At 43.6% G+C, this 23,452-nt stretch overlaps 3 protein-coding genes across 3 annotated transcripts; 1 reads left to right on the forward strand and 2 right to left on the reverse strand.

The window, feature by feature from the left end:
- The first annotated feature begins 14,694 nt into the window (after positions 1-14,694).
- On the forward strand, positions 14,695-16,137 carry LOC123477555. The gene has a single exon (XM_045180935.1). The coding sequence runs from the start codon at positions 14,695-14,697 to the stop codon at positions 15,958-15,960; it is 1,266 nt and encodes a 421-aa protein (XP_045036870.1). The 3' UTR covers positions 15,961-16,137.
- A 3,340-nt stretch (positions 16,138-19,477) lies between these two features.
- Positions 19,478-20,302, reverse strand: LOC123477556. Its single transcript, XM_045180936.1, has one exon. It carries the CDS (start codon positions 20,300-20,302, stop codon positions 19,478-19,480), a length of 825 nt encoding a protein of 274 aa, XP_045036871.1.
- A 12-nt stretch (positions 20,303-20,314) lies between these two features.
- On the reverse strand, positions 20,315-21,901 carry LOC123477557. Its single transcript, XM_045180937.1, has 2 exons — positions 21,358-21,901; positions 20,315-21,267 (listed from the first exon to the last, which is right to left on the reverse strand). Exons 1-2 carry the CDS (start codon positions 21,899-21,901, stop codon positions 20,315-20,317), a joined length of 1,497 nt encoding a protein of 498 aa, XP_045036872.1.
- Between the last annotated feature and the right edge of the window lie 1,551 nt (positions 21,902-23,452).

Consider the following 23,452-nt stretch of genomic DNA (forward strand, 5'->3'; position numbering starts at 1 on the left):
TCATGCTTGTTTTTTTGGTAATTTGGTTTTTTTTTTATTTTTTGCATTAATGTCCATTGGTTCGACCAGTAACCCTTCTAGCATTTGTTGTGACATTTGTTTACATTGAATTTTACATTCATTTGTTTTCATTAACTTTTGGCTAAAAAATTTTTTTCTTTGCACTGATTTTTTTTTTTTGGCCGAAAATTGCTCGTGTCTCTTATGTTTTGGGGTTTATGTTTATTTTTCTCCTTGTTCTTCGTCGTCATAGTGCGATCGGGACGAGTCGCAGGCTGAAGGGCGGGATGTAGCGTTCACGCATCGTTGTAAGAGAACTCTCGCCATCCGTTATAACTGTAACGGATAGACAAACGACCGACGGAAGTGTCATTCGAGATTCATCCGATTGCTGATGCATCGGATTCGCCGACTGACCCTTTCCCACGCCTGTAAGACTATAAATGGGACTGTAGTGTAGAACTTCGTGGCCAGTAGTTAGATAGAACCGTTATGTTTACTTTGTGTAGTGTTTGAGTGTTGAAGAGATTGAATACACCGATATTGATTCACCGAACCCATCGGCGATAACTCGTTACAATATTTATGTTTACCCTTCCACCCAAAAATCACTGTCATTTTATGAACCAGTGGAATAAAACACAAAATGTTCAGTACTTGTTATTGGTTTTAAATAAAATTATCATGACTTAATTTAATACCTAAACTGTGCATAAAACGAAAATTCAAGAGGTACCATTACACGACAGGAGAGTCATCCTTGCTTATACTACAAACGGAAACTTGTTTTTGTTCATTTATATTTATGTTTACTCCTAAACCTGAAAATCACTGTCATTTTATGAATCAGTGGAATAAAACACACAATGTTCAGTATTTGTAATTGGTTTTGAAAAAAATTATCATGACTTAATTTAAGATATAAACTGTGCATCAAACAAAAATTCAAGAGGTACCATTACAAGACAGAAGAGTCATCCTTGCTTATACTAAAAACGGAAACTTGTTTTTGTTGATTTATATTTATGTTTACCCTTCAACCCGAAAATCACTGTAATTTTATGAATCATTGGAATAAAACACACAATGTTCAGTACTTGTTATTGGTTTTGAATAAAAATAAAAAGACTCAATTTAAGATTTAAACTGTGCATCAAACGAAAATTCAAGAGGTACCATTACACGACAGGAGAGTCATCCTGGCTTATACTACAAACAGAAACTTGTTTTTGTTGATTTATATTTATGTTAACCAATCAACCCAAAAATCACTGTAATTTTATAAATCAGTGGAATAAAACACACGATGTTCAGTACTTGTTATTGGTTTTGAATAAAAATATCATGACTTAATTTAAGATCTAAACTGTGCATAAAACCGAAACTTGTTTTTGTTGATTTATATTGATGTTTAACCTTCAAAACGAAAATCACTGTCATTTTATGAATCAGTGGAATAAAACACACAATGTTCAGTACTTGTTATTGGTTTTGAATAAAAATATCATGACTTATTTTAAGATCTAAATTGTGCATCAACTGAAAATTCAAGAGGTACCATTACACGACAGGAGAGTCATCCTGGCTTATACTACAAACAGAAACTTGTTTTTGTTGATTTATATTTATGTTAACCATTCAACCCGAAAATCACTGTCATTTTATGAATCAGTGGAATAGAACACACAATGTTCAGTTCTTGTTATCGGTTTTGAATAAAAATATCATGACTTAATTCAAGATCTAAACTATGCATAAAAGGGAAACTTATTTTTGTTGATTTATATTTATGTTTACCCTTCAACCCGAAAATCACTGTAATTTTATGAATCAGTGGAATAAAACACACAACGTTCAGTACTTGTTATTGGTTTTGAGTAAAAATATCATGACTTAATTTAAGATCTAAACTGTGCATGAAACGAAAATTCAAGAGGTACCATTACACGACAGGAGAGTCATCCATGCTTATACTACAAACGGAAACTTGTTTTTGTTGATTAATATTATGTTTGCCCTTCAACCCGAAAATCACTGTCATTTTATGAAACAGTGGAATAAAACTGTAAGGAACGGCCAGCCGCGAACCTTTTTACCACCGCCGATTTCACACCTCCGATATGCGACCTTGGTTCCCACGGAGAACCCTAACCCGAAAACCCTTACCCGGTACCTTTTTACTCTTTTGTGTTAAATTTACACTAAAATATTCTCTACCTTTTCCCGTATGTGGAATTAAACTGACCTTGTGCTCCCGTATATAATGTCCCTCCAAAACCCTAACGAATTCAGTCTTTTTCTAGTGCCCAACTCGACAAGTTCTTTTAATTTTTGTAAGTGTAAGTGTTTGTGTTGATTAAACTGTTTGGTGCCCCGACCCGCCGCGTTCTACTCTACCGCCGCTAGTTGTCACTATGTGCACACTGTAAGTCCACCTAAAATTCTCCTCTCTATCTCGTCTTATTCTGGAAGCCTACTCTCACCCGGAGAGTCAAGCTTCACATTGGTGACAGTGAAATTCGATCCCCGAACCCCCGTTAGAGACTTAAATTTTCCTATATCTTTCCGGTACCTCAGATAGCGCCACCTTTAATTTTTCCCACAATGCCAAATATCTATTGATTTTTCACCAATAAGCGCCACTGATAAAGGAAATTAGAACTTATTCGCCTAAAAAAGTAAATGGATAATTTTACAAAAGTATTTCGAAGCGCTGGTAAAATAGTTACAGGATTCCCAACCAAAAATAAAGTAGCCAGAAAAAATCAGGGTCCTACAAGCAAAATAGTCTATTCTCAGATACAGCCACAAATCGCCCCAGATAACGAATCCCCTAGCAATTTCAACCTAATAACGGACAACGAAGTAGAAGAACACAACCTCGTCGCTCAGTGGGATAGAATTAGGGAAGAAGAAACAACGCACCTAGAAAGCGACCAATACGAAACACCCCCTTTAGAAATTCTAAGACAAGCTCAAGCACTTATCGCAGAAGATCTTAGTCAGCAGGGAATAGAAAACGAAGCCACACAACTTTTCTTCAAGGAGAACCTTACAACACTAAAAACAGACACAACAGGCACCGCAAGCTTTAACAAACAATACGCCGATTTACAACTTGAAGACGTACCAGAAGAATAGATTTTACAAGAACTACTATTTTTGAGGGAACTGAATTGCCAACCTGAACTGTCTTACGAACAAATCAGAAAATCATACCGAGCAGTGATACAGCAGTACGGCGAGTATTTTTATACACCAAGGGAACTTTTCCGATTTTTTAACCTCAGAACATACCTAACTTCGATACCGGAAGCTCTTCAGCCAAACCCTTCACCAGTAACCGCAGGTCAGACGGAATCAACCACACTGGCTTCCCGTCAAAACCCTGACCTGGAACTAACCAGTTTTAAGGCAGATATACCGTACTCCGTCCTCACACCACACCCGATCCGTGTAACTAGTAGAGGAAACCCCTTTTTAACAAGCCAGGACCAAGAAACCGGGGCAAGAAGCCAAACAACAAGCAGACCAGACAAGACTAGCAGAAAGAAAGTTAAGATCTTCTACAGTAGCAACACATAGGGAAACGCCGAGAAACGCAGAAAACCTCCAACCTCCGGTTCCAAAGAGAGTATCATTCACCCCTCAATTATCAACGACAACAAGACAGAACACCACAAACACAATGAACTAAAACCCGCGCCCTCAAGCCAGTACTAACTCAAGAAATCCCGAAGACGACTTGGTAGCAGTATTCCGAGCTTTAACCAGAAATAACTGGTAAACTGACGAAGCCGCAAATTTCGTAGCCACCCTACTAGGAACCAACACAACCCGAGCACCCAACCCTCCCCAGTATACGTCTACACCGAACCCCACCTTGTGGCAAAATCCGATGAGCAGTGCCATCGCCCCTCCCTGGCAGCACTACCGAACGACGGCATCAACAATAGCCCCTCAACCAAGCTACATGACCTCAAACACGCTCCAACCACAGCCTCACTACGGGCACCACCAATCAACAATCAGCGAACTCGACATACAAGCAACCCGGCTGCTGACACAAATTAAAGTATTCTCCACACCAGGAAACAACGCCGACTTCAACTCTTGGCTAAGGCATTTCGAAAATACCTTGGACATTCGCGATTTCGAAGAATCCAAAAAAATTAAATATTTCGATCCAAACTAGTGGGTCGAGCAGGAAACTTCATGGAACAGTACCAACTCGATCACCCAGTCGAAGCAACCTGCTATGAAACCCTCAAACGAGCGCTCAAAGAAAGATTCATGGGAAAAAACATGGAACACAAATACCGAACCTCGTTCAACAGCTGCAAAAGGGAACCTGGAGAATCGATCAGGAACTTCGCACACCGAATCCAGAAACTCGCAAGTGGAGGCTACCCGAACGTAAGCCACGAACAGTTGAGCAGGGATAAATTCATGAACGGACTAGCCGCTCAACTTCACGACCGACTATTCTGCAAGGATTTCCCCTCATTCGACCAGATGATCGAGACAGCAGAACGACACGATTTAGCTCTGGAACTCATAAATTCAAGAGAAAACCCAGGCGCAGGAGACGCAGCAGGACCCCTAGCAAAGAAAGAAGACGAAGCAAAGGACATCTCCGACCTCATGAGGGAAGTAATTAGATCGGAACTCGCCAATAACGCCGAAACGAGGAAACCAGAGAGAAGGGAACCGAGAAATGGGCAATATGACCCGTCCGATAAATTCTGCCCGTACCATAACATGTACGAACACGACACCAATAACTGTGCAGCGAGGCAATACCAGATGAGACTAGTGTGCGAAATATGCGGACGTAGGGGACACAGTCGCAATTTCTGTCGCGCTCCCGGAAACTACCCATCAGCAGGGCAGCAACCTCCAAACAATCCACCGCCGAGGGACTATTATAATCAGCCCCCAAGACTGCAGCAGCAACAAACGCCGCAATACCCACAACCTACAACCAACACCGCAACCGGACAGTTAAACGAGTAACCACCGATATACATGTCGGGCCAAACGGTGGAAACGATCCTAAGCCCCGCCAATACGTAAGAAATGTGCAAAATAAAGTCGGACCTCCAAGAATAACACTAAAAGCAGGGGAAGTAACATTCGAAGCCCTTTTCGACAGTGGTGCAGGACGTAGCTTACTAAACAACAATTTATACTCGGCACTCGGTGAAAACGCAGTGAATTTTTCTCCAGAAGTAGCAGTAGAGCTATTTGATATAAATAACAGGCGCTTAAAAACCCTGGGTACAGTAACCCTTCAATTTCAGCTAGTGGACGAAGAAAGTCCCGATCTCCTAGTTCAATCGTTCATCGTAGTGGACGATATTACCGAGAACTGCGTACTAGGTTTAGACGCACTCTACGGTCACAAGTTCATCTTCAACGGCAGTGAGAAGACAATTTATCGGATGAGAAAACCGGATCAACCTACTCATGAGCCCGTTATGATAACTCCGCGCAAAATCACTATTCCTCCATACACAGCCCAAGTGGTGGAGAGCGAACGGGGGGGGGGGCGGAAAGCTACCCCCGAACATCGCCTGTTCATTTATACCTGCTCCAGAACTCCCGAAGGGAGTCCGCCTTGACCCCTTCGTTTCGAAGAAACAGGGGAATGGATTATTTCGCATCGTCATCATCAACGAGACCGACAAACAAATCACGATACCAGCCTTTCGAGTATTAGGTACAGTAGTCTTTACCGAAGAAAAAACACAGTTCACAGTTGTCTCCTGCTCCTACCAAAACACGCCGACTGACCCCAAGGTCTTCGACGAAGCCCTGGCAGAAATTCCGAGCAAAGAAAAACAAGCCCTACAAGAGCTCTTCGAAAATTATGCCCATCTGTTTGCTTTTAAAACAGAAGATCTCGGAAAGACAGGACTAGTCAAGCACACGGTCGACACGCAAGGCAAAGGGCCCATCCGCTCACGGCCCTATCGGAGCTCCCCACGACAAAAAGAAGTCACGGAGGAAATCATCCAAGAACTACTCAGACACAAGATTATACGACCATCTGTTTCTCCATGGGCATCGCCCATTGTTTTGGTACCGAAAAAAATCGGGAGAAGAAAGACTGTGTATCGACTACGGGAAACTAAATGCCATCACGAAAAAAGACTCATTTCCGCTGCCAAGAATCGACGACGTATTGGACCTCCTGCAAGGACAGAAACTATTCTCAACCTTAGATCTCGCTTCAGGGTACTGGCAAAGAGAGATGGATGAGCAATCCAAAGAAAAGACTGCTTTTATTGTGGACAATAATTAGTACGAATGGAATAGATTAGCATTCGGGCTAACAAACGCCCCAGGAACATTTCAACGTTTGATGAATTTTATGTTAACAAGCGTCCTCGGTAAAAGTTGCCTCGTTTACTTAGACGACATTATAGTATTTTCCAAAACCATCGAAGAACACGTTCTGCACCTGCGAGAAATTTTTGGACTATTGGAGAGAGCTAACCTAAGACTCAAGTTATCCAAATGCAAATTCTTGCAAGAGAAGGTAAATTATCTTGGCCACATCATATCAGCCGAAGGAGTAGCCCCCGACCCAACAAAAATTGAAGCAATAGCCAATTACAAACGCCCATGCACCATGAGAGAACTTCAATCATTTCTAGGACTACCCTAATACTACCGTCGGTTCATCGAGAAATTTTCAACCATTGCACACCCCCTGCTAGTGCAGTCAAAAGGGCAACCCAAAGATGAGATCAAATGGGGATTGGAGGAGGAAAAAGCCTTTGAAGCCCTCAGGAAGAGCCTGATAACAGAACCAGTGCTGTCGTACCCGGATTTTGGTAAAGAGTTCATAATCTTCACGGACGCAAGCGATCACGGACTCGGTGCCGTCCTATCTCAAGAAATCGACGGGAAAGACAAGCCAATTGCGTATGCCAGCAGACATCTTAACGACAGTGAAAGAAAATACTCAACGGTAGAAAAAGAAGCAGCAGCCCTGATATTCGGGATAAAACGTTTCAAATATTACCTACAAGACGAGCCCTTCGTGATAGTAAGCGATCACCGGCCACTACAATGGCTTCAGACCTTCAAAGAAGAAACAGGGAGACTAGGCAGATGGTCGATAATGCTCGGTAACCTAAAATACACGGTACGATATCGCTAAGGACGGGTAAACGAAAACGCCGACTTCCTATCACGGATACCAGTGGCAGCCGTGCAAGTGCAGCCCAAAGACGCCGATAGTATAACACAAGAACAAAGGAACGACCCCTTATGCCAAGACATCCAGGCGTACCTAGAAAATGGGCTTTTATGGGAAGAAGATCGACGACAAATGCCAACCTGGGCAAGAGAAATCGAACTATTCACCGTCGAGGATGGCATATTATGCAGATTGTACACGCCTTACTCCGAAAAGAGGCAACAATTTGTGCAAAAACAAGTGGTGGTACCAGCATCTTTACGACAGGCACTAGTGGAAGAATATCACGACTCACCGCTTTCTGGCCACCTCGCTTACCGAAGAACCTGCCAGAGGTTACGTGATAAGTATTATTGGCCAAGCATGCTCGAAGACGTTAAAGAATACTGCCAGAAATGTAAAACGTGCGCTCGACAACGACGATCAGCCAACAGAGCGCTTCTACACTCGCTCCAACCCGCCCAAGCCCCATTCGAAACCTTAAGACTAGATTTCTTGGGTCCTATTAACCCTACATCCTTCGAAGGAAATAACCACATACTTGTGATAACAGATTACTTTACCAAATGGGTGGAGGTCGTGGCGCTTCTAGACCAAACCGCAGTAACAAAATGTAAGGCCCTAGTGGACAAAGTCATAAACTACCATGGCCCTCCTCGGGTAATCATCTCAGATCATGGCACGAATTTTACATCGGAGCTATTCAACGAACTTTGCAAGGCTCTCCGCATCAAACACTGCACCACCACCACGTATCATCCACAAACCAATGGATTAACCGAACGTTTCAATAAAACCGTCGTAGAAATGCTAAGAAAGTACAGTAAGGACGCAGTCATGCCTATCGACCGATGGTTACAGCCAACTTCCTCCGATCCTATTACACCGCAAGACTACAAAAACCAAACCATGAAACGTCTCTTCAAGGCTTTTGACCTCGTAAAGGAAAATCTAGAGATAGCAAGAGCACAGCAAAAGGAACAATACAACAAACGAGTTAAAATGTTCGAATACAAAATAGGGGATAAGGTACTCCTCGACGTACGAACCGTTAAACCCGGGACCAGCCGTAAACTAAATCCCAGATACCAAGGCCCGTACCGAGTGACCAAAATTAACCCAAACCACACAGTGGAGATACAGGCAACACCAGGTACGGCCCCGCAGCTAGTTCACACCAACCAAATCAAACCATTGCTAGAAGCTATGATCGGAAGGGACGACCACTGTCCCGACTTTGAAGACCTCCGGCTAAATCCCGCAAGACAAGTAATCGAATAAGAAGAGGAAGAAGAGCTCAAACCGGTAGAAGACGACACAGCCGAGTCCTCTTACCCTCTGGAGGCGTTTTCCCTAGACCTCCCGACAGATGAAAATGAAAACATGAAAACATGAAAACATCTCAAACCCATTTTTCGGATTCACGCCGCCAGACCAGGGCGACGAAGAGTTGGCACAGCCAGCCAGACCGGGAAGACGCACAGGGCTACGGCCATTGTCGTCAATACGCCCGCCAAGAAGATAGTGAAAAAAGTTTTTGTCGTGTATACATGTGTCGCATGCTGAAGAAGGAACTGTTAACTATGATCAATATATCCGATTCCCCGAGCAAAACTTCGGGGTACCACTCGTTCGACAGTGAAACCACTCATCCCTTAAACCCTGCAACATGATTGCGGGACGCAATCTTTCACGGCCGTAAGGTATGTAAGGAACGGCCAGCCGCGAACCTTTTTACCACCGCCGATTTCACACCTCCGATGTGCGACCTTGGTTCCCACGGAGAACCCTAACCCGAAAACCCTTACCCGGTACCTTTTTACACTTTAGTGTTAAATTTACACTAATATATTCTCTACCTTTCCCCTTATGTTGAATTAAACTGACCTAATTCTCCCGTATAAAATGTCCCTCCAAAACCCTAACGAATTCAGTCTTTTTCTAGTGCCCAACTCGACAAGTTCTTTTAATTTTTGTAAGTGCAAGTGTTTGTGTTGAATAAACTGTTTGGTGCCCCGACCCGCCGCGTTCTACTCTACTACCGCTAGTTGTCACTATGCGCACACTGTAAGTCCACCTAAAATTCCCCTCTCTATCTCGTCTTATTCTGGAAGCCTACGCTCAGTCAAGCTTCACAAAACACACAATGTTCAGTACTTGTTATTGGTTTTCAATAAAATATCATGCCTTAATTTATGATCTAAACTGTGCATAAAACAAATATTCAAGAGGTACCATTACTCGACAGAAGAGTCATCCTTGCTTATACTACAACCGGAAACTTGTTTTTGTTGATTTATATTTATGTTTACCTTTCAACCCGAAAATCACTGTCATTTTATGAATCAGTGAAATAAAACACACAATGATCAGTACTTGTTATTGGTTTTGAATAAAAATATCATGACTTAATTTAAGATCTAAACTTTGCATCAAACGAAAATTCAAAAGGTACCATTACACGACAGGAGAGTCATCCTTGCTTATACTACAAACGGAAACTTATTTTTGTTGATTTATATTTATGTTTGCTCCTAAACCCGAAAATCACTGTCATTTTATGAATCAGTGGAATAAAACACACAATGTTCAGTACTAGTTATTGGTTTTGAATAAAATATCATGACTTAATTTTAGATCTAAACTGTGCATCAAACGAAAATTCAAGATGTACCATTACACGACAGGAGAGTCATCTATGCTTATACTAGAAACGGAAATTTGTTTTTGTTGATTAATATTTATGTTTACTCCTAAACCCGAAAATCACTGTCATTTTTTGAATCAGTGGAATAAAACACCCAATGTTCAGTACTTGTTATTAGTTTTGAATAAAATATCATGACTTAATTTAAGATCTATACTGTGCATGAAACGAAAATTTAAGAGGTACCATTACACGACAGGAGAGTCATCCTTGCTTATACTACAACCGGAAACTTGTTTTTGTACAGTATATTTATATTTATGTTTACCCTTCAACCCGAAAATCACTTTCATTTTATGAATCAGTGGAATAAAACACACAATGTTCAGTACTTGTTATTGGTTTTGAATAAAGTATCATGACTTAATTTTAGATCTAAACTGTGCATCAAACGAAAATTCAAGAGGTACCATTACACGACAGGAGAGTCATCCATGCTTATACTACAAACGGAAACTTGTTTTTGTTGATTTATATTTATGTTTACTCCTAAACCCGAAAATCACTGTCATTTTATGAATCAGTGGAATAAAACACACAATGTTCAGGATTTTTTATTAGTTTTGAATAAAATATCATGACCTAATTTAAGATCTATACTGTGCATGAAACGAAAATTTAAGAGGTACCATTACACGACAGGAGAGTCATCCTTGCTTATACTACAAACGGAAACTTGTTTTTGTTGATTTATATTTATGTTTACCCTTCAACCCGAAAATCACTGTCACTTTATGAATCAGTGGAATAAAACACACAATGTTCAGTACTTGTTATTGGTTTTGAATAAAAATATCATGACTTAATTTAAGATCTAAACTGTGCATGAAACGAAAATTCAAGAGGTACCATTGGGAGTGCGGTTTCAACCGCGCCAGTGATCGGATGTGTTCTAAAGAACTCTCAAGATTACATTACCACACCTCTACTAAAGTGAAGTTACCTTGCCCATAGCGCAAGCGGTAGACCCCGGCCTTAGGCCACCCCCCCTCCCACAATAGTGATGTCGCACATGGATAAAAAACCGATACCTGTCTTTATAAAACGTAATGGCCTCAGCACCTTCAAACAAATGAAATCTGAGGAAATCTCAGCAATCATACAAGAGCTTGAACGGAAATTAGGCCCATTCGAGAAAGGAAGTGTCTCAATAGCAGCAGGAGGCGACTTACTAATTCGACCAGCCTCGTGTGAACAGCAAAATCAACTATTGGATACTCATAAAGTGCTCAATGGAGAAATTGAGGTAAACTGCTCTCTTCCAAATAGCCACACCTCCCAAAGGATCATCATCCGTCAAGTACCAACTGGAGACACGAACGAGGAGATCCGTCAAGCCCTCGAACGTTACGGATACAAAATCAAAAACGTCCATCGTTTTACGATTCATAAAGGTACTTCAAAGATCCCGTCCACTACGGTAGCTATAGAGTTTAATGGCCAGTACCCCAAAGAAATCCTCCTAAAGGGCCTAGTCTTCATACCCGAAAAGCAGCTACCATCGCCACTCCGTTGCAAAAAATGCCAGAGACTTGGCCACACGGAGAGATTCTGCAACTCCCCCCATGCTTGTTCCATATGCGGAATAACCCAAGAAGATGCCGCTAACTGTATATCATCACCCAATTGTATCAATTGCAAGGGTGATCACCCAGCCAGCTCCCCAACCTGCCCGAAGTATCTGAAAATGAGGGCTTCTGCCCGAGCGGAGGCCGAAAAGGGTACCCCCCAGCAAGAGACTCGATTACAGCCCTATAGCGAGATCGCAAAAAATAATTCAACGACAGCCCCTGAACCAGAAACTGAGATTCTAAAAAGTCAAGTTCAAGCCCTGCAAACAGAAATGACCAGAATGCGAACGGAAATCGGCAAGATCAAATCTCTAGAAAAGAGAGTAGAAAACTTAGATAAAACGGTGAGTCTAATTCATATCTCGCTGGACACCCTAGAAGCAGGTCAAGCATCGACCAATGCAAAGCTAGATATGCTGGTGAGTCTTTTCCAAAGAAACTTCCCGAACATAGATCAGGTCGAAATGGAAGTTGAAACTGAAGGAGGAGGCCAATTAGCAGGACCCCCTGAAGTGGATCACGCAGCAGGCAGAGCACCCCTACCCCTCAAAGCCTCAGAAAGCAAAGGAGGCTCCGAAAATAAAATCAAAAGGCTAAGCAACGCGTCGAAGGGGAGAGAACTCAATTGGAAATGATGTTCATTATTCAGTTAAATTCAAGAAGCCTAACAAAAGCCAATTTAGTTCAATTTAAAGCACACTTGCACAAATACAAACCATTAATAGCAATCATTTCGGAAACTTTTTGGAAAGACTCATTCACTGTTAAGTTCAAAAGCTACAATGTGATCAACAAAAACCGCCAGAACCAAAATGGAGGAGGAGTGGCAATCCTTATCCATAAATCCCTCCAGTTCTTCCAACTCTCACTCCCAGCAACCCAGACAATCGAAGCAGTCGGCGCATCAATAGCTGTTAAAAACAATAATACAGACGAATTTATAGACATAATCTCAGCTTACATCCCTAACGGCAATCAATGCAACGAAGACGAACTCAAGCTACTAACCCAAGCGAGAAGAAGCAGCTTTATCCTCTGCGGGGACTTCAATGCCCACCATGGACGCTGGGAGACATCATGCAACCACCACAACCAGAGCGGACGCGCTATAGCCAACCTGCTGGAAAACAACGAAGAGCTTGAACTAGCAACACCACCAGACCTTGGTACAAGGCAAAATCCAACCACACTAACATACTCAACAATTGATCTCGCACTCATGTCCCCTCACCTGGCATTAACAGCTGAAGTCACGAAGGGGCCACACATAGGCAGCGATCATCTCCCAGTTCATATCAAGATAAATGCGAAGCCGATACTAACACTAGGCCGAGCTCCCAGCTGGGATTTTAAGAATGCCAACTGGACAACCTGGAACGTTAAAGTCAATGAAGCAGTCAATTCAAGTGAGTTGTATTCTACAGCCAACCCAGAAACAAAATACCTCACTTTTCACGAAGCCCTAATGTCAGCATCTAAGGCCAGTAATATCTTCCTTGCAAAACCATCGAAAAAAATCCGTGCTGAACCCGCACAACCATGGCGGAATGAAGACTGCAGAAAAGCAGTGGCAATGGCAAGGAAAGCCAGAAATGCTTGCAACCCAAGAAGAGGAGGAATCATTTGCGCTTCAAACATCATAGCCTGGAAAGAAAAGGAAAATTCAAAAAACAAAATCATCTTAAAAGCAAAGAAAATAGCCATTAAGGATCACATCAACAGTCTGAGCCCCAAAAGCTCCCCAGCAAAAACATGGGCGTTCGTAAAAGCATGGACAAAAGGAATTCGAGCACCCGACCTCTGTTCCTCACCAATTAAGGACCCGGAGACACAACACCTAGTCACGCTCCCTGAAGAAAAAGCCAGAATCTTCGCCCTACAGTATGACCATCAGAAAGTGGACATCCCCGACAGGCCAGAATTCGAACACGCCATCAGGTCGAAAATCAATTCCTCGGAACCCAACCCACTCAACTCAGTAATAACTCAGCAAGAACTAAGATACGGCATGAGCAATCTTAAAAGTAAAGCAATGGGACGGGACCTCATACACAACCAGATGCTCAAAAACATGTCTGAAGACAATAAAAAGCATCTTCTCAATCTCTTCAATGCCATGCTGACTTCATCCTATATTCCGGATGAGTGGAAACTAGCCACAATTATCCCAATTCGAAAACCAGACAAACCGGCCGAAAACCCAGAATCATACCGCCCTATCTCGCTGACATCATGCCTTGGCAAAACAATAGAGAAAATCGTCAACCAAAGACTAACGTGGTTTTTTTAGAAGAACGGATTACGAAAAAAAACACAGTCAGGATTTCGGAAAGGAAGGGGAACCATGGACAACATAGTTGGCCTGGAACCCTACATCAGGGAGGGATTCAATAAAAGGAAGCCAATCAATACATACGCTGTGTTCCTAGATGTGGCTAAAGCATTTGATACCACATAGATCCAAGGGCTTCTCTTCAAACTCAGTAAGAAGAGAGTAAATGGCCGCATCCTAGGGTGGCTTAACAACATGCTCCGAAACCGAACATACTGCGTCCGTATAGGCAACCGCCACTCCGAAGACTACCCCTTGAAATTCGGAGAACCACAAGGCTCGCCACTAAGCCCCTTCCTATTCTCCGTCATGATGGACGATTTTCCATCCTTCCCCACACCAGGACAAACCCTCATGTTTGCGGATGATATAGAATTTCATATTCACGCAGAGAACGGACAAGAAGCGGAAGAATTAATCTCACCCTACCTAGAATCCATAAGCAAATGGAACAAGAAATGGCGCGTCAAGTTCTCGGCTGCAAAATCCAACCTGGTCAACTTCACCAGACAAAAACGCCCTCAGTCTCAACCATTGCTATTCCTTTCAGGCACCAGGATACCTGAAACAGAAGAAATAAAACATTTAGGAATACACTTAGACAAGGGCCTGCGCTGGGCTAAACAAATGGAAGTTGCAATAAGCAAGTCGGTCAAACTAAGAAATCTATTCAAAATTCTTTCCTAAGCCAAGCAAGGACCGGACATGGATTCAATTTGCATCCTGTACAAGGCATTAGTCCGGAGCAGGATCGAATACGGGATCATAGCATATAGCTCAACGTGCAAAACAAGGCAAATGAAACTGGAGGTCATACAGAACAACATCCTACGAATTATTTTTCGGTGCCCTAGCTACCACCCCGATCAAGGAAATGCAGTGTGAATTGGGCATCGAACCTCTCTCAATAAGACAGACTTGGCTGTCGGGGCGTTACTTATTTAGAATTGAAAAAGACCCGGACCACCCCCTGTACCAAAGCTGCTTCAACTTAAAAAGACAGCCCAAAACATGGAAGAACCAAAACATACCATCCCTCAAGCTTGCAACAGGACACACAATCCTGGCTGACATCGAATTATTCCGGGAACAGCCCAGGAGCAGACAACAACAACTAGGCCCAGCGCCATGGATAGGCCCCCCAATCACAGTAGGATATTTCCCAATCTCCAAAACTGCAGCACTAAACAACTCAGCTGAAGCTCGAGCCCTATTCAACTGCCTAAATCACAGCCAACTCTGCGCCTCCACAACAGCCTACACAGATGGCTCACTAAATGAGGCAACGGGGAAAACAACCTGCGCGCTCTACCTCCCTACCCTGGGAATAGAGGAAACATACACGCTAAGCAAAGGATCGTCAATCTTCACAGCAGAAGCCTACGGCATACACAAGGCAATGGAGGCAGCTTATCACCACGAAGGACAAATAAGCGAACTCACCATAATCACAGACTCCAGATCAGTCCTCCAAACCATTGAAAACCCTGGAAGAGAAAAACATGATATTATTAATACTATCCTTAGCACAGCTGAAACACTAAAAAGTGCAGGTACCAAAGTCAATCTCTACTGGGTGCCAAGCCATATTGGAATAGCAGGAAACGAAAAGGCAGATAAGCTAGCATCAGAAGAAAGCTCAACACAAGACATCGGCAGACTCATCAGCAACCAACTATCTGCCACAGAACAAAGCTCCATCTTCAGGGCATACCTAAACAAAATAAACATGACTGAACTGCAAAAAGACAACGAGAAAGATAACTTACAGAGGAGGAACAGAACTGGCCCACTTAAATGGCACGCACACAAATCCAGATACATCTCCAGGGTACTTTTCAGGCTAAGAACAGGCCACAACAGGCTCAAAGCAAACCTGGCCCGTTTCAATAACCATATCCACCCAACGTGCAGAAACTGTGAAGAGGAGAATGAAACCACAATGCATGTCCTGCTGAAATGCTCCACTCTTGAGCTAGAAAGAATGGAAATAAGTTGCTACCTTACAGCAAATAATCTTGAACACAACTTAACTAACCTACTGGGTCTCAACCTCGAAATCCACAGCAACCAACAGTACGAGATCCAAAGGCTACTTGTTCGTTACCTAAAAGAAACAAGATTAATTGGCATGATTTGAACAACTAGCAAGAATATTCTCCACTACTTACCTTCATAACAAACCTGAGGCTAACGCAAAGAAACAAACAAACAAAAACCTCATGACTCTATAGCCAAAAGCCCAAAACCCCCAAATTCACCAACGACGCTAAGACTCCATCAAGCGACAACGAAGGTTGGGGCTAAAGGGCCTACCTACGCCCATAAACTGAAGATAAAATCTGGCCACCAGAGGGATTCTTCAGCGCCCCTAAAAACAAAAAAAAAAAAAAAAAAGAGGTACCATTACACGACAGGAGAGTCAACCTTGCTTATAGTACAAACGGAAACTTTTTTTTGTTGATTTATATATATTTTTACCCTTAATCTTGAAAATCTCTGTCATTTTATGAATCAGTGGAATAAATCACACAATGTTCAGTACTTGTTATTGGTTTTGAATAAAAATATCATTACTTAATTTAAGATCTAAACTGTGAATAAAATGAAAATTCAAGAGGTCCCATTACACGACAGGAGAATAATCCTTGCTTATACTACAAACGGAAACTTCTTTTTGTTGATTTATATTTATATTTACCCTTCATCCCAAAAATCACTATCATTGTGCTGGATCAATGTGCAGAGAATTATCTGTGTATATATCTGCTATCACCTTTCCTCCTATTAAAGAAAAACAGACGATATCATTAGATATTTCAAAATTCTGTTATGGATTAGACAGCCAAAATACAAAACATTTAGAAGTTGGGACTACCAATAGTATGTGGTGGTTTCGGGAACATTCCCAGCAAATTGGGAGCTTCCCCATACTCATTGTCGGAGGACTCACCATCATCCTTGGATGTATTGGGTGAATACCTTTTGGTAGCTTTCCTGACCCTCTTTCCTTTTCCTTGGTTGAACTCTAGCTCAGATTCCAAATCAGTTTGCTTCGATGCTAAACTCAACTTTCTTCTTCCAGCACTAAAGTTATCTAGAAATGTGAAGAGATAAGTTGATGAATACCACATAGTAGTTCTATGAGAAAAAGTTTTCTGCATACAAGAAATTACATACCGAAAACTCTACGATGTACAGTACCCGCCCTTAGTATCCGAACGCTAGGGCCATTTAACCCAGTGTCTTATGGCGAATGGTGTGTAGCGCGGATAGGGAAATGGGGTAGTAAAATTTAAAATAAAGCTACAAAAAAAATTTCTAGTGTTAAATAAACAATATGCTATCCAGAACAATATTTTTAATTTTTTACCTACAAGATTTGTTGACTAGCATGTTAGTCATCAAATATCCGAACACCGCTTCGCCCTATGGGGGGCCAAATAACACAGTGGCACTTTTTCAGTTTTTTTCTCACTTATATGATCCCTGTAATTTAAAGGCCACCATCACCAATAATGATTCATCAAAAACAAAAATTTTCACTTTGATTAAAAAAAGCTTTAATTAATCAGATATCCTTTTAAGTTTAACAGTAATCCTTATGGTGGATTTTCATAAATCTTGCTGAAACATATCATAAATTCAAATAGATCTATTGTATTTTTATTTTAATAGGTGACATCGAACCTAACAGTGACATCTTGTTCGACGACAATGAATCATTGGACGTGGAATCTGATGATTCATCGGGAGAAAACAATGCTGGTACAGAATGTTATCGATACGCACTGATTTTATACTGTAGGTAATTTTCGATACTCTGTATTGTTTTACGGGCACGTTAAATCAAATTGACATTTGAGTGTTACAAAACTGTTATATTAAAAACGATTGACGCGACTGTAACTGGCGAATTCTCGTGTGTAATTAACGCCGCCAAACGTGTTCTTCCCTTGTCGTTGCGTCATCTACGTTCCCCTGCCTCCGTTCTCGCCTATGGCACAATACCAATCGCGACAAAGTTTCTTCTAGCTATTTCGGAGTTGTAGGATTCGGAACATAGCCGACTCTGCGTTCGTAAGCGGTCGCACAATCCGTATCCCAAGACTCCCACAAGCAGAGTTTCACAGCCAGGCGGTGAAGTTCGGAGGTTTTGGTAGCCGAACGAAGGTGAACGATAGCGGAACGGACTACGCCATCTGGGCCGGAAAACACCTTGACGACACGAGCGATTGACCATTCTCCACGGGGTGTATCTGGCTCGATAACGATCACGATGTCGCCAACGTTGAGATTCTTTGGTCCATGTAGCCATTTTCGTCGTTCCGTAAGGCTGGTTAGATACTCTCTCATCCAACGTCTCCAGAAACAATCAGTTAGGTACTAAGCAATGCGGTACTTCCTTTTGGTTGTCATATCGTTTTCGTCGAACAGATCAAAAGGTATGTACGGATTTTCGTGTACAAGGAGAAGATGATTTGGCGTAATGGGTTCAGGATCCGCCGGGTTTACGCTTACATACGTTAACGGGCGGCCGTTGAGAAGTTTCTCGACTTGAATTAGCGTGGTGATTAAAGTATCGTCAGTCAGAGTTTGCTCGTTTAATACGAATCTTAAGGCACGTTTTGACGATTGAACTAGACGTTCCCAGGTTCCACCAAAATGTGGCGCGGCAGGTTGGTTGAAACTCCAAGTCACCGTTCTTCGTTTTCGCCCATCTTGAATGGCTAGCTGTTCCATCCGACGGAGACACTCGGAAAATTCACGCACAGCTCCAACAAAGTTCGTGCCATTATCGCTGTGGTAATATTTCGGGGTTGTACGGCGATCTTCGAAGCGACTGATGCAGTTGATGAAGGAGGAAGTGTCAAGAGAGTATGAAATTTCCAGGTGCACGGCTCTTGATGACATGCAAGTAAACAAACAGGCCCAGCGTTTCACCTTCCGTCTGAATATCGTTACGTTGTACGGGTCAAAGAAATCTACTCCGGTATGTGTAAAGGCGGGGTAGAAAGGCTTCAGACGGTAACCGGGAAGAGCGGCCATCATTGGACAAAGTGCCTTTGCGTAGTGTTGCTTGCATTTGAAACACTTGTTTATAATTCTTCTCACCGTTTTTCGTCCGCGTTGAACCCGGTAGAGTTTACGTAATTCGTGAAAGGTTCTCTCTGTAGTGGAATGTACGAATTCAAGGTGGAGACTATAAATTATCAATTCTGTGATTTTTTCGTCGGCTGGGAGTATGATCGGATAGCGAGCTTCCGGTGACGCTGGAGCATTTTCAATACGTCCTCCGACCCGTAAAACTCCTTGATGGTCGACGAATGGCGTTAACGTGATTAGGCTTGAACCAGGATCGAACTGCTTTCCCTCTTTTATATTACTGTAATTTCAGGAAAGGCGGACATCTGGGCGCGCCTAAACAATTCCGCTTCCGCATTTTTGACCACGGTTTCCGATAGTTTGCCGAAATCACGATGGGTTTTTTCTTTCCGAGCGTTATTAATGAAACGTTTGACGTAGCCGACGACGCCGACTAAAAACGGATAGCGGGAAGTGTACGTGGTGAGCCGGTCAATGGAATCGGTTACGTGTAGTGTCGCACCAACCCATCTCGTACAGCGAACTTCGGGATCCTCTATTTCGTCAATTCCCTATTTTACATCGGGGAAGGCCGGCCAGTTTTGCGGTGATTGATAGAGGAAAGATGGTCCGGTAATGAAACGTTGTTCGATGGAAAATTCTGTGGATGCGACGCCACGGCTGACGTCGTCTGCTGGGTTTTGAGTTTTAGGGACATAACGCCATTGACTACTTTCGGACAACTTCAATATTTCGCCTATTCGGTTTCCAACGTAAACATGAAATCGATAGTCTGGAGAGTTGATCCATCTCAAAACCGTTATGGAGTCCGACGAGAATGTGGCTTGGTCGATTTTTAGTCGGAGTTCTAACTTGATCACTGATGCTAGACGGGCGGCGAGTAATGCTGCACACAGCTCAAGTCTGGGAATCGAAACGTATTTGATGGGTGCCACTCTTGCCTTGGCCATGACAAATGACACCTTTACGCCGTCGGGATTGTCAAATTTGAGATAGGCGATGGCACCACATGCCGATTCCGATGCGTCAGCAAACAGATGAAGTCCCACACCTCGCGCTTTTGGTAGCTCTGGGTTAAAACATCGTGAGACGGAGAGCGGTCTTAGCTTCGAGAGGGAGACGGCCCAATGTTGCCACTCATCGATGGTCGTCTGGTCTAGTTGATCGTCCCAGCCAACCGATTTTCTGCATACAGCTTGCAGGATAATTTTTGCGTGTAGCAACACCGGTGAAAGAAACCCAAATGTGTTGTAGACGCTTGACGTTTCTCGAAGTATTTCTCGTTTCGGCGTTCCATCCAGTTTTATGCTTGCGCTCACCACAAACGAATCGCTGCCGTAGTCGAGTGAGAGCCCCAACGTTCGCTCTATTGGCATTCCGTGTAAGGCTCAATTGATGGATGAGACTGGATTGCCAGGCAACGACAACAGAACTTTTGGAAATGATGAACCCCATTGGGCGAGCTCGAATCCTCCTCGAAGTAGAACGTCTGCCACCCTTTTTGCGTGCTGAATAGCTTCTTTGGCAGTTGGGAATGATGTCAACCAATTATCCACGTAAAAATGGTCGATTATTAGGTTGGTAACGTCGGCCGCATCAATCCCGCCGTCTACGGCTGCTTGACGTAGAACGTGTGCACAAATTGCAGGAGAGCAAACTGCGCCGAAGGGTTGCATGTTCATTTGGTAAACGGAAAGTGGTTCCTGTATACCCGGGTCACGATAGAAAAAGCGAAGTGTGGGCCCGTCTTTTGGCCGCACCCTTACTTGGTGGAACATTTTAACAATATCCGCGCTCAACGCTATCGGATGTTGTCGGAAACGTATCAGCACTCCAATGAGGTTGGTTAGCAGGTCGGGTCCTTTCAGCAGGGCAGAGTTCAGCGACATTCCCTTGTAGTACGCGGAGGCATAAAAGACCGGGAGGCATTTTTCAGGTTTCTTCGGAATCACCGGATGGTGAGGCAGAAACCAGGTTCGGCCAGCTGGATGATAGTTAACCTCCTCAGCTGAGAGTTTTCGGGCGTGACCAAGGCTGATATACTCGTTGACTGCTGCGGAGTACCTTTTACCAAGGTTTTCGTCGGCGATGAGTCTTCGTTCTAGCTTGAGGGAGCGCGCTAGTGTAGACTGACTGTTGTCGGGCAGGTTCGGCTCTTCGTTTTTCCAGAGAAGTCCCGACTCGTATCGATCGCCTACGAATTTCGTCGTTTCGTTTAGGATCTTGTTCGCACGTAATTCTTCGTCGCTAATCAGTACCTTGACACCTGCTCGGGCTTCGTAAGTCTCGGTGAGTAGAAAGCGATCAATTGCATTCACAAGATCTTGGTCGGGTGGGGGCGCTAATGAGAGCGAGTTACACTGCAATTGTGCAACAGCGGCTGGGGAGATCTGTCCAGCTATACTCCATCCAAAGGCTGTTCGTAGTCAACGCGGGGCCCGCTCGTTCAACGGATCCCTTTTGATTTCCAGGACCTCTTGCGGCGCCATATCACACGAGCTGATCAACACGTTAACGTACACGGAATTTTGGGTGGGAACTTTTAATCCGGCTAGATGAGGCCAATCCTTAACCAACTTCTTTAGGTCAACGTTTTCGTTTCTGATTCTTAAGACGGGAACGGAGTAACAGTTCGGGATTTCGAAGGAACTGCTTTTGTCCAAAGAAGAGATTCTGAAAGACACCTTTGTTGTGTTTGCGGTTGGGTCGCGGCCGTGATACGTTCCGATTCTTGAAATTCCCTTCTCGCCTTGAAGTCCCAATTCGTTTGCAAGCGCGTTGGTTATCATTGAGATTTGGCTTCCAGGATCCAGCAATCCATAACCGGTCCAGGTTCGGCCATTAGCTTCAATTAACATAGGGACAATAGGCAGCAAGGTCGCTTCACTTTCGTAGCCGTAGGAGACCAAGCCGTTAAACGGGCTCTTTTGAGATGAGGATGACATCGGAATCGATCGTGGCGTTTTCGGGTACATCCTCGGTGCTCCATGGAGAAGGGGGTGTTGAAGACGTTTACACTGTCCGTTCCACATTCCTTTTACTTCGTACACTCGGAACTAAGATGGCGGTCGTCGCGACACCGGTAACAGCATTTTTTTTTTAAAGATTTCTGATCGTTCCGTGGGATTTAAGGCTTTAAACTTCTCACAGAGGTAAAGGCGATGAGCACCGTCACAATGTGGGCAGGACGCAATTTTTACGGTCGTAGAAAAGACCACGGGAGTCGTGGTCGATTTTTTCTGTTTTTCGTTCGACGACCTGTGGACGTTTTCTCGAGTTTTCGGATGACTGCCTTGCTGGGATGTGGGGTTGACGCCAACACGGACGAAGTATTCCGCCATCGTAACGTCATCGAGCCACGTGTCCAGGTCGAGTATCGTAGGCAATCTATCTTGAATTCGATAGCTTACTTCGGCCCATTTACTGCGTAAGGTGGGCGGCAATTTTCTAACCAATTGAGCCAAGGTTGTGCTGCTGTGTAGTTCCAGTCCATATCCACCCAGTTGCAAAGTTGCGAAGTAGAACTTCGCCAAGATTGTTCTGAATTTCGGTCGTCAAGCTTGCACGTGTATGATGTTGACGTTCAGCATCGCTGAAACATGTGTCGTGAATTTGAACCTTGAATGACTGGATAAACATAGGCCAGTTTATCGGGTTGCCGTCAAACTTCGGTGGTTCAGCTTTCGGCGGTCTCGATGAACGAAATGTCGGAGGTGCGTCATGACGATTCACAACGAATATCCAGGCATCAGGAGAATGCACCGTTGGTTGTGGAGCGTGACCTGCTATTTGAGGCGAAAACGCTTGTTGCGTAACTCGGTTGTGGACGGGTAGCGACGCCATCGTGGTTGTTGGAATCAGTGACGGACGAGCGCTTGAGGTGAATTGCTGAGCTATACTTGGATTTGGCTGGTTGAATACGTTTGGTGGTACGTAGCTGGAAGCGTTGGCATTTTGCTTGGGAATCGACGTGGACGGCTGGTCGGACGTAGATTGCTGTTCAGACGCAGCCAGCTCGTATTGAGAGCATGGTTGCGTTGACGTTGATGTCCCACACGGTATACGGAAATTTGGGATAAGCGTAGCAGGTGGATGAAATGTGACGACAGATGGTTTCCAGACATCTGTTTTATCAAACCCGGACGTTTCCATTTCATCGGTCTCTTCGGCAACTGCTAATTCGTCTGCGAGCTGTTTGCGTAACAAGGAGCCAGTGTATCGTTGTTTCTCCAGCTCCATTTGCAATTGTCGTTCCTTACGTGCTGCTTCAACACGCCTTTCTTCTGCTTTTCTAGTGATTTCCAACTGCTGAATACGTTTATCCTCTTCGGCTTGTTGTAAGGCTTCAGCTCTTTCCTGTTGAATCTTTAATTACATTTCCTTTTCTAGCCGCTCTGCTTCTTGAAGTTTACGGCGTGTCGATGAGGCTGATGAACGGTTAGAAGTGCTACTGCGGCTGGAACCTGCAACTGATCTTGCGTGGGCCTGACAGGAATCTGACGTTGGCCACGTCAGCTAACGTCTTC

This window comes from Daphnia magna, unplaced genomic scaffold (assembly GCF_020631705.1).
Source record: "Daphnia magna isolate NIES unplaced genomic scaffold, ASM2063170v1.1 Dm_contigs083, whole genome shotgun sequence".
In the NCBI taxonomy this organism is placed as follows: Eukaryota; Metazoa; Arthropoda; class Branchiopoda; order Diplostraca; family Daphniidae; genus Daphnia; species Daphnia magna.